The sequence below is a fragment of the Buceros rhinoceros genome, unplaced genomic scaffold (genome assembly GCF_000710305.1).
Source record: "Buceros rhinoceros silvestris isolate BGI_N320 unplaced genomic scaffold, ASM71030v1 scaffold9341, whole genome shotgun sequence".
Taxonomy (NCBI): domain Eukaryota; kingdom Metazoa; phylum Chordata; class Aves; order Bucerotiformes; family Bucerotidae; genus Buceros; species Buceros rhinoceros.
The window spans coordinates 8,560-25,809 of NW_010394790.1; the positions used below are offsets into that span (position 1 = coordinate 8,560).

Consider the following 17,250-nt stretch of genomic DNA (forward strand, 5'->3'; position numbering starts at 1 on the left):
GAATGCCAGTCTTCTTAGTGTACATAAAAGGCTATCTTCCCTCCCGTAGTTCAGATCATCTTAATATTTCTTCTTTTACACTCTAATCTTAAAATCAGCCCTGGCTAGAGGTCACTGTTAAGGACTCACCGACAAGGGGCCCTTAGCAGATGTTAGTTCTTTAACTGTGAGTGAGAGTGACTGTCCACTCTGCAATGCAATTATCTCATTCCCTTTACGTTCCCATCTGTGGTCAATTCAGATTAGCTCGCCTGAGCGTCCCCATTTAGACAAGCTCCAGGATAAAAGGACTTACTGAAGCAGAGTCTCCTTGACAAGATTTTAGTAAATTAGTAACTTATTTGAGTGTTCATCTCTTTAGAATACTGCTAATAAATCCCTTGAGGACCTCAGCTGTTGTTGCTGTTTGCTATTAATAGGAGAGGCGTATTTGCGGCTTGACTATATTCCAGCAACAAATTCTAACGTGTTTTTAACTTTTGAAACATCACATACCACTGTTTTACTGTGGGGTGTGTGTCTTACTGAGCTTTTTATTGATCTCATGTGCATTCTGTAGCAGAAAAATCTTCAAATGTTTTGCCTTGCACTGCATGCAGCCTGCCTCTGTTCCTTAACGATCTGGACACCAATCATACTGGTTCTACCTGAAATTAGCTGTGTAGAGAAGAAGTAAATTGTGTCCTGTTACTCACAAGTTTGGCCCTGATAGACTGTGAGGAATTGTAACACTTGCTGACACAAACAGGAGTTAAAGATGCTCAGTGATTTTTGCTTTGGAGCCTTAATTTTGGGTTGTAGAAACACTCTGTTGCAGCCTAGAAGCTTTTGCCCATTTTTTTTTTTTTGCCTGTCTTTTAAGCCTGAATAAGCTTGGGTTTTAGGCTTATCATTGCTGTACTCAACTGAAGCTACATCTTCATTGCTCTGAAAACCTTCAAGGATCTCATGGGTCATGGGATATTTGAGTTCAGTCACTTGCAAGACTTAAAACTCCACGAAGAACCTGGGCAAATACGCAAGGATTAACCTCAAAACAGCCTGGGATGTCAGACCATTAGAGGGCTGCAGACGGCTTGTTTAACCGTCCTGTGCCGCTGATATCTTGCACAGGGAGAAAACAAAGGCCCAAACTGATGAGAAGGAAAGAGAGGTCCTGGCTGGTGTTCAGCAGTGCTCATGACAAGTGAGGACATGGCTAGGGAAGTATGTTTTCAAGTCCCACCTCTCCACTTTGTAGAAGTGCGTTTTGTAGGGGAAAAAACTCTTTAACAGCATCTTCCTGATCATTCTGTCTTTGGTAAAAGACAAATTGTTGGACTCTGTACAGAAATGCCACGTGCAAAGGAGAGTCTGTTCAGCTAGGGGCCAGTGGTGATGAGGTTGATGTCCAGACCCAGCCTAACTCTTTGCATTATATCAGTGAATTTAGCAAGACATGGGAGCCATTGTTTCATAAGCACAAGAATAATGATTTCTAGGGGAATACTTAATAAGATGAAGTAAACGAAGTCAGGCTGGAGTCCATGAAATGATGTAGGAACCTAGAAATCCCGAGCTGCTGCAGCTGGCCAGTGATCACAGGGTGGCTGGGGAGGCTTTGTGAGAGCCAAGCAGGATTCATGTCTGCCAGCCAGTGCAGCACACTGCTTGCAGCACACCAGTGGGATGCCATCCCTCCACTGGCTGCCTTGCTGACAGCTGTGGCAGGGTGCATCTCTTGGCTTGGCCTCCAAGCCTTCCCTCCTGGCAGGGAAGTCCATCTTCCCAAGCCCCGTGTGGGATTTCCACTGGCTTTAACATAGTGGGTTGTGGGGGGAGTTTCTCTCTTTAAATAATGGGGCAGAAAAAAGAGGATTCAGGGAAAAAAGGGAGACCTGAGCTTAGTTTTCACCTGTGCCAGGGAGGACAGGAGAAAAGGGCAGTTCTGGGCACATAAACCTTTGGTCTCTGTGGAATTTTACCATGAAAGATACTTTCCCTCTAGAGTTCGTTCACTATCAGGGCTGAGTGACACAACTGCTGTTTTCTGGGCACTGACACCTGCTTTTTAAGTTTTCTGTACATGTGGTACCAGGGATGATACTGCCACATCTCTGGGCTGTGACAAAAACCCTCCCTGTTCTGTGTGGGCAGTCCTGGAGGACCGGGGCATGCGAGGAGCAGGACGCTTCTCCAGCCTGCCAGGTGATCCTCCCCATGATTCCCCCCGATTGCAGCTAGCCCACAGGAAGATCTCATTGTCTCCTTTTCTCCGTGGCTTTCCCAGAACTTTTGGCACTTGGAGATTGGCTCTCTGCTTGGCCAGCTCTTGAAATGCAGCCACCTCTGGGATGGAGTGTAGCCAGTGTTTAACAGCGCGTATCAGCAGTCCCCCTTTTAGAACAGCAAGTTGCTAACAACTGCAGATCAGGGCTCCTGCCATTATGGCTGAAACAAATTATTCCTTGGAGGAAGCTTGACCCATCTGTGAAAAGAGGCATATTGTAGTCTACCAATGGCAGGAGGGAATGGGTCCCAAGGGCTCCAGGAGACCCTTTCCAAACTTCTTATGTAGGAAGTGAAGAGCACTGTACCCACATGAGACAAGAGGGATTTGGGTAGGCAGAATTGAATTCTCTAAATTGGCACCGGGCCTTTTTAGTGGGACTATTGCTTCCCTTGAGAAAAGGGAATTTAGTGGTGCAGCCAGAGCCTCTCTTCAGGCACTGCACCCTGCTGCTTCATTTCACAGTTCATTTTTGGCATGAAGGGGGGACTGGCTCGCTTACTCAGCTCCTAGTTTGCTGGCTGGAAAAGGAGGACTGCCACGTTTCTCTTTGGGATTCCTGGATACAACTGGTTACGTGGGAAGTGTGTAGCCTAAAGCAGTGAACTGACATATCTCAGAAGTTTTGGATCAAAAGCTCATGGGGGCTTAATCTGAGATTAATTGCCACGCACAGTGGCTGTTGGCATGAGATATCTCGTCTGCCAGTGGTCACAATCCTACACAAACGGTGAAGTTCTCAAATTCTCCCTGGGCAACATTTCCAGAAAGAAAGGAAGTTAATGTCCAAAACCAAACTTACTTGGCACTTAAGCCATGACTATTACCGGTGTCTCCTCAGCATCCCTCATTGCTGTGGTGAAGATCTATAACTGTGGGTTGAAAGGGGCTGCTGTTTATCATGACCTTTTTACAGTGTGTATCTGCATATAATTCAGACAGGTGTTCTTTTTCCTAAAATTAAGGGTAGCTCATGGTAACTGAATGGTCTAAGCAGCCAGTTCTATAGACACAGAGTCTTTTCATTGTAGACAAGAGCGATTGAAAAATACTAATGAAATCTGTTTACTCGTAGACTGAAAGAAATCCGCTTGATCCTTAGTACTGTTGCAGTTACTGAAACACTAACCTGCTGCCTTGCAGGCTTTTGCAGTGGTGCATCATGCTCAGAAGCTGCTAAAGGGGTTGTTCTGCAGCTCTGGCGAGTGAGCCAGCTTTTCTTATAGCCCTGCCTATGACAAGCAAGCCCAGTTCTCTCTCTGGCTTTTTGGGGGCAGCTCCAGGTTTTCTTGATCTTCCATGTGCACAACAGGCACTGCCTGCAGACCAAGACTGAGAACATAAATCTTTGTGGGGATAGGGAAAGGAGGGGAATTGCTGGAGGGAAGAGTATTTTAATACTGTCTTTCTCGCTGATGGGTCAGAGGACTTCTTCATATTATGAGCTGAAATGTGGTGGTTCATTTTCCTGTGTGGGATAGTGCAGCCTTGGAAACAGGGACTGTGAAGATGAGAAAAAAAGCAGTAATTATTTTCCTTGATAGTGCATAGTCAATGATATAATGAATCTGGAGGGTTTTGTTAGCCAAGAAACTGAGCATTTCTATCTATATGATGAGTTAAAGTAGTGGTTAGGCAAAATAAAGCTATTGTGGAATAAACTGTCAGTTCTTGAAGAAGCACTGTTACCTGGAGGTGAAGAAATCCAAATGTTTTGAGCTGTTTTGAGCTGGAGAGAGATTTTTCTGGTACGAATATTGCTTCTGTGATCGTCATCTGCTTGAAGACAGGCATGACCTAGCAGTGTTTCATTTCCATCTAATAAAATTGTGTGGTGGGATGTCGAAGGGAAGCTGGGAAGATGACTTCATCTGATTGATTATTGCCAGAGAAGTCAAGGATTCTGGAGAAGTCCTGAGGCTCTTGCCTAGCTCTCCTCGTGTCTTTTCCTGTTTCGCACTGGCTGGCTGCTGAGTGTGAGTAGACGCTCTTATCATACAGCTTCTTCCTTTTGAGAACAAGCAAAAAAATGCCTTGAGTTTCCCAAAAGATGAAAGATGCATTGGTATAAATTAATTTTGCAAGGTCCTCACAAGGGCCTGTTACTTGAAATATCAGGATTTTCCTCCTGAAGTCTTTGTAAAACTGCATAACTTTTGGATGAGGAGAAAAGGGATTATTTGCCTTGTTTTATGCGATATAGAAGACTGCAGAAGGGCTATAGGCATCGGCCAAATACTGTCCTTTGTCAAAATAGATGAAGTAGCCGTAACAGCTGCAGGAGTGCCATTTCTCCAGTGGCTCAAGTAGCTCAGGGGCTGCTGGTGGTGGCACACACTGAGTTTTTGTTTCACCATTGCTTGGGGATGTGGCCTGAGTACTTAACACTGTGGCCTGAAAGACAGGCTGCACTGCTCACTGTGGTCTTAGTGTCTCTGATGGTCACCTCTCTGCAGTGGCAAGGCAGGTTTCCCAGTTTCTGTTGCTGTTTAATCTCACCCAGGTGATGGTGAAGTGTGCACCATGCATGTGCACATGCAGGAGGTGGTCACGCCTCTCCGTGAGAAAAAGAGAGGCTTTTCTTCCCTGCAGTCCACTTGGTCTGACAGGCAGGTAAATTAGTGTGTTAGAGGAGCTGGTGGGTGATACCTGCCTAGTTTAGGCTGGTGAACTTCCTACACCATGTGTATTATTTACAGCATCTGCCAAAAGGTCCTTTTTTAGCCTAGGATCATTGCAATGAACATAGCACAGAGAGGCATGTGGGTTTCTTTTGTAAAAACTGTTTTGCTTGGTGTGGTAAATCATCAAATAAGTCTGTTTTGGCAATAGAGAATACCAGCATTGTGGCTCTAGCAGCCTTCTTCACAGGGGGAGGAGTCCCCTAGGCTCAGTTTTGCGAAGCAACAAGATTGTTTTCATTAAAGTTTTATGAGCTTAATGCCTTTAAGACAAACCTCCCAATTGTGGTTGAATTTAGCCCGTGATTTCAAAAGTTTTTAGGGTGGACTGATGGACAGGTGCGTAGACAGACCTGCAGTACAATGGAACAAGGCCTGTTTCCGTAGGGAACTAATGTAAAAGTTGTGGGAAGGCTTTGCAAGTGAAACATTCCTCTGTGCTCCTCTGCAGACACATCTCTCCCCTCCAGGACAAGCCAAGGAGAGATCCTGGCAGAAGTTGACCACACTGATGCAGAAAATCCCTGGAAACTAAAATACTGTTTGGAAGGCTAAATGCTAGCAGGGGGTTGAGCCCTCAACAATGAAACTGGGAGACAAGAAAAACATATCTGCAGACTATCTGTCTCTCTCGGAGGATGTATGTGGGCGAGGAATATGCTGGTTGTTGTAGGCACTAAGTCTGGTGGTTAGACCATGCATCTGACAGATGGGGAGCCTGAGCTGCTTCTACGCTGTCAGAGCTGAGGGAGCCCCATTAAACCAGGCAATTCCTGTGTCTGAGGCTTCTCACTGTAAAAAGGAGTCTCCAAAGGCATCAGGGCAGGTAGGATTGTCACTGCTCCCCGTAGGTACCATGTAGATTTTATTGCTGCACTGTGAGTCTTGCGACTGGGCACAACAAACCTTTGAAGTCAAGCCATTCTCACACGTACAATAAGACAGTCTCACCTCAGTCTTTCTTGCGTGGTGGGTGATAAGTTCAATTACTTTTTCCTGGCACGCACAGAGCAGTCTCAGCCTCGAGGTTCCTCTGTATCACTGAAGGGTGAATGAGCAGGGGTGTGCAAAGGAGGTGTGAGCACACCCTCTTTGAAGTGGGAGCACCTGGCTGGCACGGGATTTCTGCAGCTAAATTTACATCCAACTTCATCTGCAAATGAAAAAAAGGAAAGTCTAATCAGGCTTTTGTGGTGATGATGAGTTTATTGCTCCTAATGCAGTTTCTTAGGTGGAAGTTGAAAGCAGACACTGTGGCAGGCTGACATTATAAACAGACTCAGTGGGCACACACAAGCTGCATCATAATTATTCTTGTTATTCTTGTTAATGTTATTGTCATTGTTATTGTTGTTGTTGTTGTTGTTGTCATTGTTATTATTTTTAGTCGCTCGTTCCTATAGATCAGGCTCATTGTCCCTGGTGAGCTTTCCGTAATGTTTACCAAGAGAAACTTACATCTATTGAGAAGGAAAGCTTAACTGGCCCAATAAAATTTCCCAATAAAATTTCTCTGAACAAGACCAGCCGAAGCTGAAAGCAGTTGTCACTTTTGGGTAGTCCCTACAGGAGAGGGCCTGGGCCATCGGACAGGCTGGGCTGGCTGTGGAGGAAGGCACAGGGGGGTGAGGTGCAAGCATTCAGTGGCTGGAGGTGGCAGAGGTATACTGGGCAGCGGGTGTAGCACGGTGCATCTCAGCTTGTGCTGTGGCTGTGTGCAGCTGTGAGCAACAGCTGAGTCCTGTGGGCACAAGCAGATGTGAGGCGGTGCTGAGCATACAGCTGGAAACCCCAAGCCGGGAGGTGGAAGATGAGGGCTCCCCTTCACCTCATCCCCAGTGACAGGCAGGTGGTGCCTAACCTCAACTTCTTGCCAGGCTTGAGAGAAATTTTTCAGACAGCAAAGGGATAAGATCCTGCACACACTGGCCAAGTTCCACCACTGCCTTTACTGCCTACATTTTCAGAGCCTTTTTCAGGCACCAAATAAACCAGATAGCTTCCAGAAATGAGGGGATTCAACTGGGCTCCATAATATTGGCCAATGAGCCACACTTAAACACTTACTTACCTACACATCACACATCACATGCTGTTTTGTAAGGTGGTGCAAGTCCCCCATTGCTTTTGCTGTATTTCTGTCTGGAGAAGACAGCAAACCTTATGCTCTTTTGATTCTTATTGATTTTGTCCTGTGTTTCTTTAAAATACATTGAAAGGAATAAAACCACCAGCAAAAATCAAATAAAGCAGTACTGAATTTATGAATTTAGCAAATTGGTGAATCATTAATATGGATGGGACATTATGGTAGAGTGCTTATAGATGTCTTTTCATGCATCCATGTTGGATGATGCATGGTGGAGTCCATCAAACTCTGGAACAGGCTGTGCCTGTTTCTGAAGGTCTGTGAGGAAGAAGCTTTCCGTGGATCATGTGTGTCTCTTCAATGTGAGGGACATTTGTGTCCCAAAGGGCCCCATTTTATTGCTGTGGATACTTGTATCTTGACAAAGGTCCAGGCCCTTGCAGCTGTGGCAGGTGGAGGCTGCAGCAGTCTGAGATGTGCCTTTGAGTGATCGAAAAGGCTTTGGCAGTGGCAAATCTTTCATTGGTTTTGTTGACTTCCTCAGGCAACTTTGACTTCAGAGCCTGTTTTGTTGCTCTCAGCGTCACTCATTAGCATTTTCCTTCCCACTGTGGAGATATATATAAAGATGTCCTTTCATTGCCTCTTGCGTGTAAACATACTAGGGTACTTCTTGCAGAGGGATTTTTACGTATTTATAAACCGAGGTCATTGTGGTGCAAGCGGTTACTTGAGTGCACCATGTTCATGGCTGCTGCTTTTTTTATATCCAGGGCTACATTTTTACAACTATGGAATGGCAAGTAGCTAAGGCTTCTTGCACCACTAAGACAAAAAACTGTGAAGTAATCAACAAAGCAAGAGCTGTTCATGACGGCCCATAAGGACATTGAAACGTGGTAGAAATTTATTAGAGGGTGCCTAGGTAATGATGTGCCCAAAGTGCAGACAGCTGGAGAGATCTGGCTGAAGAACAGAATATTTTTACTCCATGGCATGCATAAGGTGCTTCAGGGCAGCTTCTCTGCTCCTGCTGCCTTGGGAGTGGAGTGGGCTCCCTCCTGCCACTGCTGGGCATCCAACCGTGAGGGTCAGGTGAAGCCAACCCTCTCAAGGCATAGCAGTGGCATTTCTCACTCAGGGACTACAGTCTACAGTTCCTGTTCAGCTGTTGAGAGAGACTTCTCCCCCACCAAAAAAATTGCCATGCAACTTTTAAATCACTCTTCTATTGATGTTGCTCCATGCAAAGGTTACATTTACAGGACATGGGATCCAACAGCATAATTCCATGTGATGCGGAAGGAACATTACCCCCAGTACTAGAAAATTTGTTTTAAAGATGGGTACTTTTTATTTGCCTTCTGGTTTGTGACATTTGCTGCTCAGATAGGAGACGTTGCTAGATATCTCATCAGCCTGCGCTAAAGAGCTGCTGATGTAAAGATCCAGGCCTCCCACCATGTGCTATCATGCATGGTGCTGACTACTGGAAGAAGCCATGTTGTCTACCCAGCGTTGTTATGCTTCATTTTGACATATTGTTGGTGAGACATCTGCTTGCAGACAGACTTGGGTAGGAAAGCCTGGTCAGGTTCATTCATAGATGGGATGCTGCAGACCAGGGCCAGTCCTGTAAGTGGGACAATTGTGCAGAAAAGCCCAAGGAGAGGAAAAAGCAGGAAAGGCGACACCTGTGTGTGTGTGTATGCAGGGTGCTAGGCAGTGCAGGGGTGCAGACCTATATCAGCTGTATGAGGGCGGTGTAGACCTGGCGATGTGCTGACTCCTGAGACAGGCTGGGATAAATCAGTGAGGTTAACGTCTGAACAGGGAAATGCTGCTGGAAAACACGTCCTTGACCTTATTATGTAGCCTCTGGGGGCTCCAGCTCGATCTGCTGGGTCAGAGCAGTGAATTGCTATTTGTATGGAATCCTACATGTTATAATGACTGGTTTGTACTTTATTAAAGCAGAGCTACTAGTGTCTGGGATGGCGGGATGAGGGTGTTTACTGTCTTGGCAATGCTGAGACCAGGCTCACCCCGTTACATTGCACTGCAGCAGGGTGCAGCGTGGCTCTGAAGCTGCTGGGCACAGCCAAGTAATACGGGGCAGCTGCGGGGAGCGCCTGAGAGCCTGCAGCCTCTGGGAGTTACGGATAGGGCTCATGTTTAGTATCACTGTTTTCAAGTAGCCATAAAAAGAAATGTTTGTAACATTTTAGGGCCTTAGCAGGAATACTGGCTCCACTGAAATCAGCAGTGTAACTCCCCCTGAATTCCACACAGGCAAGATTTAACTCCCGGCAAGAAGGCTCTCAGGGTTATTGATTTCCTTGCTGTGATTGTCTTTACTAGAGCTACAAGCATCAGTCATGTGCATTAAATAGGGTTAGATAAACAAGAAAAACAAAATTATGAGAGGAAGGTCCACAGCTTCAACTGGCATAAATTGTTCCTATTTAGGTATTTCCTGCATGGCTCTTATCTGAATCAGTATGAATAAAGAATTCTCTAGATGCAATTTATGTAATAGCAAGAAATCCAAAATGCTATTTATTACTGAAGATGTTCAGCCTGGCATTTTTCATCATCTGCACTAAAAGGAAATCAGTGTCTCCTGTTTGGATTTCCCCAAGGCATTTTTCTTTTCATATCTGAGAGCGTCTGGTGTTTACAAAGCCACCAACAAGTAAATGTGATCAGAATGACATTTATTTAAATTTGGGTAAATAACAAGCCATGGGGAGAGGTGCAGGACTTGATAGTTGGGTTCGCTTGGGTTTGTGTTCATAACTGCTTGATATTTTTATTTTAGGAAAGCAGAAAAAAAACCTCTGTATGTTCCTGAGAGAGTGGGAAAAACATCAAAGACTTCTGAAATGTGTTGCTTTTTATTAATATCCCCTATCTGACTCAACTCTTCTGCACAAGGGTCTCACCAGCCTTCCCCTCTGGCCGCCTTTCCCAGTTAACCTTCTCCCTTATCAATGTCTTTCTGACAGAAGATGCTGGAATACCTTTGGGAGGGAGCGTTTACAGGATGGTGGCATGGGGCTGCAGCCATGATGAGCTTGCCAGCATGCAGCACCCATCGCCACCACACCCAAGCCCTGCCATCACCAGTGCACTGGTTGCAATTGTGCTTGGCAGGCCAAAGGGCCATGCAAAAGCACACTGCCACCATTCAGCTCCAAAATGAGCTCTAAGTCTCCTTCCAGACCGGGACAAAGCTCCCTCTGGTTGAACCATGGCAGCTCTGGAAAAAAAGCCAGGTTCCAGCCTGGACCAGTGCCAGCAGTGGTGGAGCTGGTGCAGATGGCAACCAGCAAAGCAATGCTCTTGGGTGGGCAAACACCAGGGTCATTATTTCCAGGATCCATGAATCCTGGTGAAATAAAAAGGAAGCCTTCATCACATGAAGTGCATCCTTTGGGAGGAGCGGATTTAGGGAGAGGAGGCTGTGATCACTGTGAGCGGCGCTGGCAGGCTCATACGCTGCCTCTCGCCAGACACCCTGCAGCACCTCCTGACAAGAAACGATAGTTGCCCTTCACTGCCGCACACCTCCTTGCTGTCTAGCCAGCATTTTGGGTGGCGTGGGCAGTTATCAGAGGGGCAACAGAGTGGTTCAAGGTGGTTTTAAGCCACTGCTGGGAGCGGTGCATCAAGCCATTAGGCTGTGGCACACTCTCAAACACTCGTCAAGTGACTGATTGAATGTTGCTTATAAATACTGTAGTTCTTCAAGCTTTCAGTGGCTCTTCGGTGAAGAGCTATTTAACTATTTAGAAAGTGTTACTGTAAGTCCAGTGTGCTAGTAACTAATACATGTGTCATAAATGCGTAATTTTATACACCTGTTTTGGGGGAGGGAAGATTAATGAAGAGTCTTCCACCGGAGCATCACCTGCAGGACTGCCAATCCCCATGCTGGGCCGTGCCGCATACCAGCATCACTGAGCTCTGCTTTAAGTTACTGGTGAAATGTCTCTTGACACCCATAGGGTCTGGACTACCTGTGGAAAAGGACGTAGGAGATCACAGAGGATCACCTTGTGCACACTTGGGCAGAGGTGGATTTGCTGCTCCCACTGCATGCAGAGGGGGAAAACCATCACGAGAGCCTGGTGCATGCTCCCAGGAGATGCTCCTGTCACCACCCCACTCCTCTGGCTTACCATGGGCCTGGCTGACATCCTCCTTTCTGCTTCCTTCACTGTGTTTCTCTGCCCAGGTGATATACCGAGCCCTGTCGCCGCCTTACGCTTTGGAGGACCCGTACAGCATGGAAGCCCAGGCACAACTGAAGATCACCAACCTGCGCGTGCGGCTGCTGGAGCGGCAGGGCTGCCCCTGCCTCCCGGCAGACCTGGACCCCCCGCCCTCGCAACCCACACCACCCCTGCACTATGCCATCTACGACTTCATCGTGAAGGGCAGCTGCTTCTGCAATGGCCATGCTGACCACTGCGTTCCTGTTGCTGGATTCAAGCCTGTCAGGGCAGCTGGTGTTTTCCATGTGGTATGTACATGCACCCGACAACATGCATCCTGCTCTGCAGGAAAGCAGAGTTTTAAAGGTAGTAGGGATGGTACAGAGCATGGTATATGTCCAAGTATGCAGTACTGTGTATGTTACAGGCTGAATTCCAAGCACAGTGAGCGTAAGTGGTCTTTACAAAGCAGGTGGTCTTCATGGTATGGGGTCCACCAGGACTTTTCTCCTTCGAGAGTACTCTACAGTTATTTATTTATTTCACATGGATCCCAAACAAAAATTAAGATTGGTGACTCCCTTCTTCCTCCAAATGCTTACACGATCTCTGAAAGATAATAAATGTAGGGCTTTTCAATGACGGAGAAGAAGAGCTTCTCTGAAGGTACTAGGCATCTTGTGATTCCTGTTGCTTCTAGAGGATCCTTGGATACTGGGTTGCATCCAGAACAGAGGGACCAGGGAGCTGGGTTTTGGCTCTCACTCCCAGGTTTTCCATTGAGCTTTGCAATACCTTTCTCCAGATAAAAGCCTATGCCCCAGTTTTGAGGGGACTCCCATCTCAAGAGCTCTGAGCTCAAATCCCTTGTAAAAAGCAAGAGCCACTAATGTGCTGGGGAGGTGATGGGCACAGCAGCAGCCGACACACTGGATGCCTGTGGCATGGCATGGCTGCACCCTGGCAGTCTGGGAACACTGACTGCCCCAACACTTCTTTTCCTTTCTGCCCATCTTGGCTGGCTCTGAAAGTCCTGACTTTGCTGGCAGAGAAGCAGTGGGGAAAGCTGGGACAGTCAAACATATTGCGCTGAATAATCTTAGAAAGAAAGATCACAAAAAAACATAAGGCATTACTCAAGGTAAGGAGGTTTGGCATCTGTCCAGATCTTTGGGGAGCTCTCACTTAAATTATGGTCTCAGACGTGAAGCAGACAGCATGTTTCCTTTCTAGTACAGCTAGTCTTGCCACATCTTGAAAATACACCAATTTGAAAGCGTGCAGTGCTGTGATTGATAAGGCTGTTTCAAGTAGCACTGCTCTGCTGTTCCCTGAGCCAAAGTCCTTGAAAGAAGCTGTTTGCTCAGGATTATTTCAGTGGGATACAATTGCACGGGAGTGTGCACTGGGAGTCGTGACAGAGCCGGCAGCCAAATCCGCTTCCGGTGCTGCTGTAGCCTATGGAAGCCGCAGTGCACAGGTAACAGATGGTGCTGCGGGAAGGAATCAAGTGCCAAAACTGCACTGAAAACCAAAACAAGAAATAGCAACAAGCCCCTGTGCTGGCCCCGAGGGGACTGGAAATTCAACTCCAGTTTATAAATGTGCATATGGCAGAAGTCCCAAAGGTGACGTTTCTGCAGTGAGGCTGACTCATTTAACTGTGCCTTACAGCCGATTCCACACGTTCCATAAGGCGTGTGCTGGTGTAGGGGTGACATAACCCCACAGTTTGCAGGGAGGGTCAGGAAGTAGTAAGGTGTTTCCTTTCCCACTACCATCACAGGACTGGGGCAGATGGGGCTGAGCCCGGTCCGTGCTAGGCCCCTGTGATTCAGGGACTGTGGTAGCACCCCACATGGGCATACCAGGCTGGGGTTTGCCAGAGCATTGCTTCAGGGTGGGAAGAGAGCATTAGTTGCAAGATGATAGCAAGACTCGTGTGTGTGAATGAACAGAGAAGGGATAAAAGATTGTGGGGTCTGTGATTGCTCAGCTGGGAGAAGTCAGAGAAACTTCTGAAAAGGGAGTCGGATTTCAGAGAGGGAGCATTTTTGTACATTTCACCTGAAAAAGTCACATAAAAGGTAATTCTGAAGAATTATGGTCAGTCATTCAAGTGTAAGATGGGGACTTCAGTCTTGCCTTTATGTAACTGTATCTACATGGGATTTTAGCAGAACCTTCACTGTAAAACCGAGGACAGCAAACGCTGGGAAGCACATTACCATTTCACAATATGCTTACAAAATCTGACTCTGTTTCTATGCTTGTTTAGAGCAGAGAACTCCTGAAGAGTATCCCGCAAGTTAGAGAATTAACATAAAAATTTAAGCAAGTTTAAGATCCTTCAAAAAAAAACCCCAAAACTTTTCCAAAACACATATGTGCAAGTTTTCTTAACCCCCTACTTGGTCTCAACCCACAGGCAAAATCCCAACTGCAGGCTTAGTTTCAGTCCCTGCTTGGCCAGCAGAAGACCTGGACATGATACATTTGTTTTTCTCTTGGGCTGCTCTGGTCTCAGGCAGATCTTACAAAGCAACTAGAAGCATTTCAGTTGTCTAACCCAGAGAGGATCTGACAAAGCTGCACGAGGATGCAGGGATACTGATGGCTGTTGCTTGGGCAGGCTTGTTGCAGAGACCTGGCCTGGGGGACCAGGATGATCCACTTAGTTTGGGGCATTGTTCCAGCTCACTGCTGCATGATTCCTCCCATCAGATGCAATTTTTCTCAAGGTCTGGGCCATCACGTGCTGAAAAGTTGACAATTTTGAAGGTAAATATTCTGAGTGGCTGAAGGGAGGCTTGAATCCCAGCTTGGCCATGAGATAATACTGACCTGGGACATCCTTGGGATGAGGGGGTGGAATATGAACAAGGTGGCTCCATGGATGAAGAGGAGCTCTTTCTACTCCAGCAGAAGCAGCTCTAGCTTCATTCACTGGGGTGGGATAACCTCCTGTGATCTCTCTGAGTGGAGAGTCAAAGCAAAGGTGGACTTTACAGAGTCCAAATATTCACTGCGAGAAAAAAATGTATCACATTAGCCCTAACAACAAAAAGCAATAATCAGGGCCTGGTAAGAGAAGTGATTTGTTTCTGTACCCTCAGCACTGTCCAGCTGCAAAACTCTGTGATGCTCCTCTCTGTAGCAGCCACTGTGTGGGTACCACAGAGCCAAGCTTGCCAGCAATTCCCCCGTCCACCTTTTCTCCTAACGGATAAATGATTTTATGGAGGAAAGCTCTGGATTTGTTTGAGCATCAGAAATGCCATGTCAGCCTTTAGGTGAATTCCAAACATACAGGTGACGCCCCTGCTCTAGGGGAACGTATTTCTCCATGACCTGCAGGGGAAGACTACAGAGAAGTCCTGAGTGCCTTCCGATGATGGCAAGAGCTGCTCCTCCCTATCTGCTGCTCTCGACTGTCCCTTTTTATACACTTTTATACACTTATGTGTATTATCACTTATGAGTGATAGAGATACACTTCCTTCTCTTCCCTGCTCCTCCCAAATTTATTCAAAAGGTCACTACCCAAATCTCATCCACAACAGCCCAATGCACACCCAGGGAAAAACACGCGTGGACAAACACAGCTCGCAGTGTACCATGCAAAGCAGTTGGATTAGTTTGTGAGCTGCATTACATGGCGAACCACCAATGCGAGTAGAGAAATGTATTCACGTACACGGGAGATTTCTCCTGATCTCCTTCAAGAAGGCTTTTTTCAGTTCACCTGTAGCGTAGGAGCTTCTCACCCTTGCCAGTACCTCTGTGCACAGAGCTATTGAAGTGCACGCTTGGCCCCTTACCAGCTAAAGCATTCCCATGGCCTGCTTGAACCTATGGCAAGGGTCATGAAAGAGGAGATCAGCCTGCAGGTAAGTAGAATCTTGCAGTTTAGGACTCTGAAGCGGGGAAATCAAACCCAGAGGTACCTCACCTGGACTGTGTAGTTCTGTCTCAAGGTAAGGACAGGATTTCATCCATCTCAGAGAATCCTTGGCCCTCCCTGACTGCAGAGTCCTTCAACAGCTAAGTGATTTTCACAGTTGGTTTAAGTTACCAGTCTTAGAGGGCTGTGTCCTTGCTGGGGCTTCCTGCTTTTACCGGAGAGATGAGATCCCACTATCAGCTGATAACTTCGTTATCTCGTTGATAATCCACTAATATCAACTACCTAATGTTTCCTGCTCTGTCCTTCCTTTTCTCTGCTGCGTTTCCACTAGTACAGCCCTGTCTACAAGTGTTTCACCTGCACTGAAAAGTAAGAACAAAAGAAGCAGTCTGTTTTGATCATCCTTTTGTTCTCTTTTCCCCTTGATAACAGTTTTAATAATGTGTTACAGCAGTTATCTTTGCTATGGAGAAAGGAAGTGTGAAACTAGAACTTAGGGATGAAGAAGCTTCAGTGGACTTAAGATGTGGTAGAACAAACGTGTGCTTGAGACGTGTTTGGTGTGGTACTGCTGCCACACTGAAACGGTACTGCCTCAGTCATGCTTACATGTTTCTTTAGTACTCGTAAGGTCCTGTGTCAGTGCAAGTCAAGGACTTTTCCAGAAACTGTGCTTTATTTTCTAGGCCGATCAGACTCATTCAGGAACCTGATCATTGAATGCATCTGAACTTGATTTCTGGCAGCTGCCTCACAGTTAGGCAGCAAACCCCAGATACACCTCGTCTAATTTTAGATGTGTTTGATGTACCCAAATTAGCCAGCTGATCTCCCCAGAGATAGTTATGAAGGGCTGGGGGGAGATACAGTGTGGTTGGGATCCAGGGTAGACTGAGCACCATGCTAAAGCACTTCTGTATAGTCGGGCAGGGTGGATGTTCCTCCCCCTTTCCATGTGGCCAATCCAGTGGCTGTTATAAATTGTCGCCCTGCTACTGACATCAAAAGATGCTGAAGGTCTTCTCCAGCAGCACTGACAGAAGCCTATTGTACATGGAATTAAAAAAAACCCCACCAGACAGCCCCCACACCCTGGACAACAAGCTTTGTATTCTTTCACAAGAACAAGATAGGATATGAGAATTTTCTCATGCATAAATTTGGTTGTCTGGTGCTTTGGGGAAGAATACCTCCCCATGTGCTGACAGCAGCCAGTAGGCATTGGTTCTAAAATTGGCACAGTGGCCCAAGCACAGCACAGTTTAAAAGCTATCATTAGAGACTCAGCGTGAATGCTGTGATTTTCCTTAGGCTGATATCATGCCCAGTTTCCATGAAAGTAAAAAAAAAAAATAAATAGAGAAAAATAAGTTTTAGCTGTTCCAAGACAGAAACTCTATTAAAAGCAGTTTCCCCTCCCAGATATTTAGTCTATTTACGCTATCAGGTCTTTGGGACATTGATTTTCTTTTAGCGTGCATTTGTGTTGAACTCTATATAGTGGGTGAGTTCTTGCAGTACAAATCAATTCCTAACAGGTGACTGAAAGCATTTTTCCCTCCACGCAGCATTTCTTTCTCACTGTCTAACATTTTGGAACATGATAAATGGAGTGTAAAGTATTTTATAGGATTCGACTGAAGAAAAAACCCTGTGTATTTGCAATCTGAAAGGAAGCGCTGGAAGGTTATAATTCAGCAACAAAAGGCTCTGAAAGGAAGCATGCCCTAGCAACTGTCTTTGTATAGAGAAATCAGCCGCTCGTTTATCTTACAGAAGTCAACTTTTGTAACACTGTTTGCATTGTGCCCTCTAATGACTGACATTGTGACGGGGCTGTCGAGCTAAGAAGGGAAACAGTGTGAAAGTGAACTGGGATGTAAAGACCCCATGACAAAATGAAAAATGGTTTGAGAAGGCTTTGCTGCTTAAATGAGTCAAGAGCCGTGTGAGTGCTTAAAGGGGTGAGACATACTGGGAATTGTGTTTGTGTACTTAGCAATGGTCCAGGATGACCCAAGTGGGTACGCCTTACAGTTAAATGCAAATGGAGGTGAATAAAAAGGCAGGAAAAAATGTGCTCT

The 17,250-nt window shown here is 46.2% G+C and overlaps 1 protein-coding gene across 1 annotated transcript in view; it reads left to right on the top strand.

Annotated features, from left to right (window-relative positions):
- The window catches only part of NTN4 (netrin 4), a gene marked incomplete at its 5' end in the record, with an annotated part of 42,268 nt that overhangs the window by 5,545 nt on the left and 19,473 nt on the right, over positions 1-17,250 (top strand). The window contains one exon of the mRNA XM_010145326.1: positions 11,280-11,567. Within this exon, the coding sequence (XP_010143628.1) occupies positions 11,280-11,567 (288 nt within the window). The remainder of the gene's footprint in view (positions 1-11,279; positions 11,568-17,250) is intronic.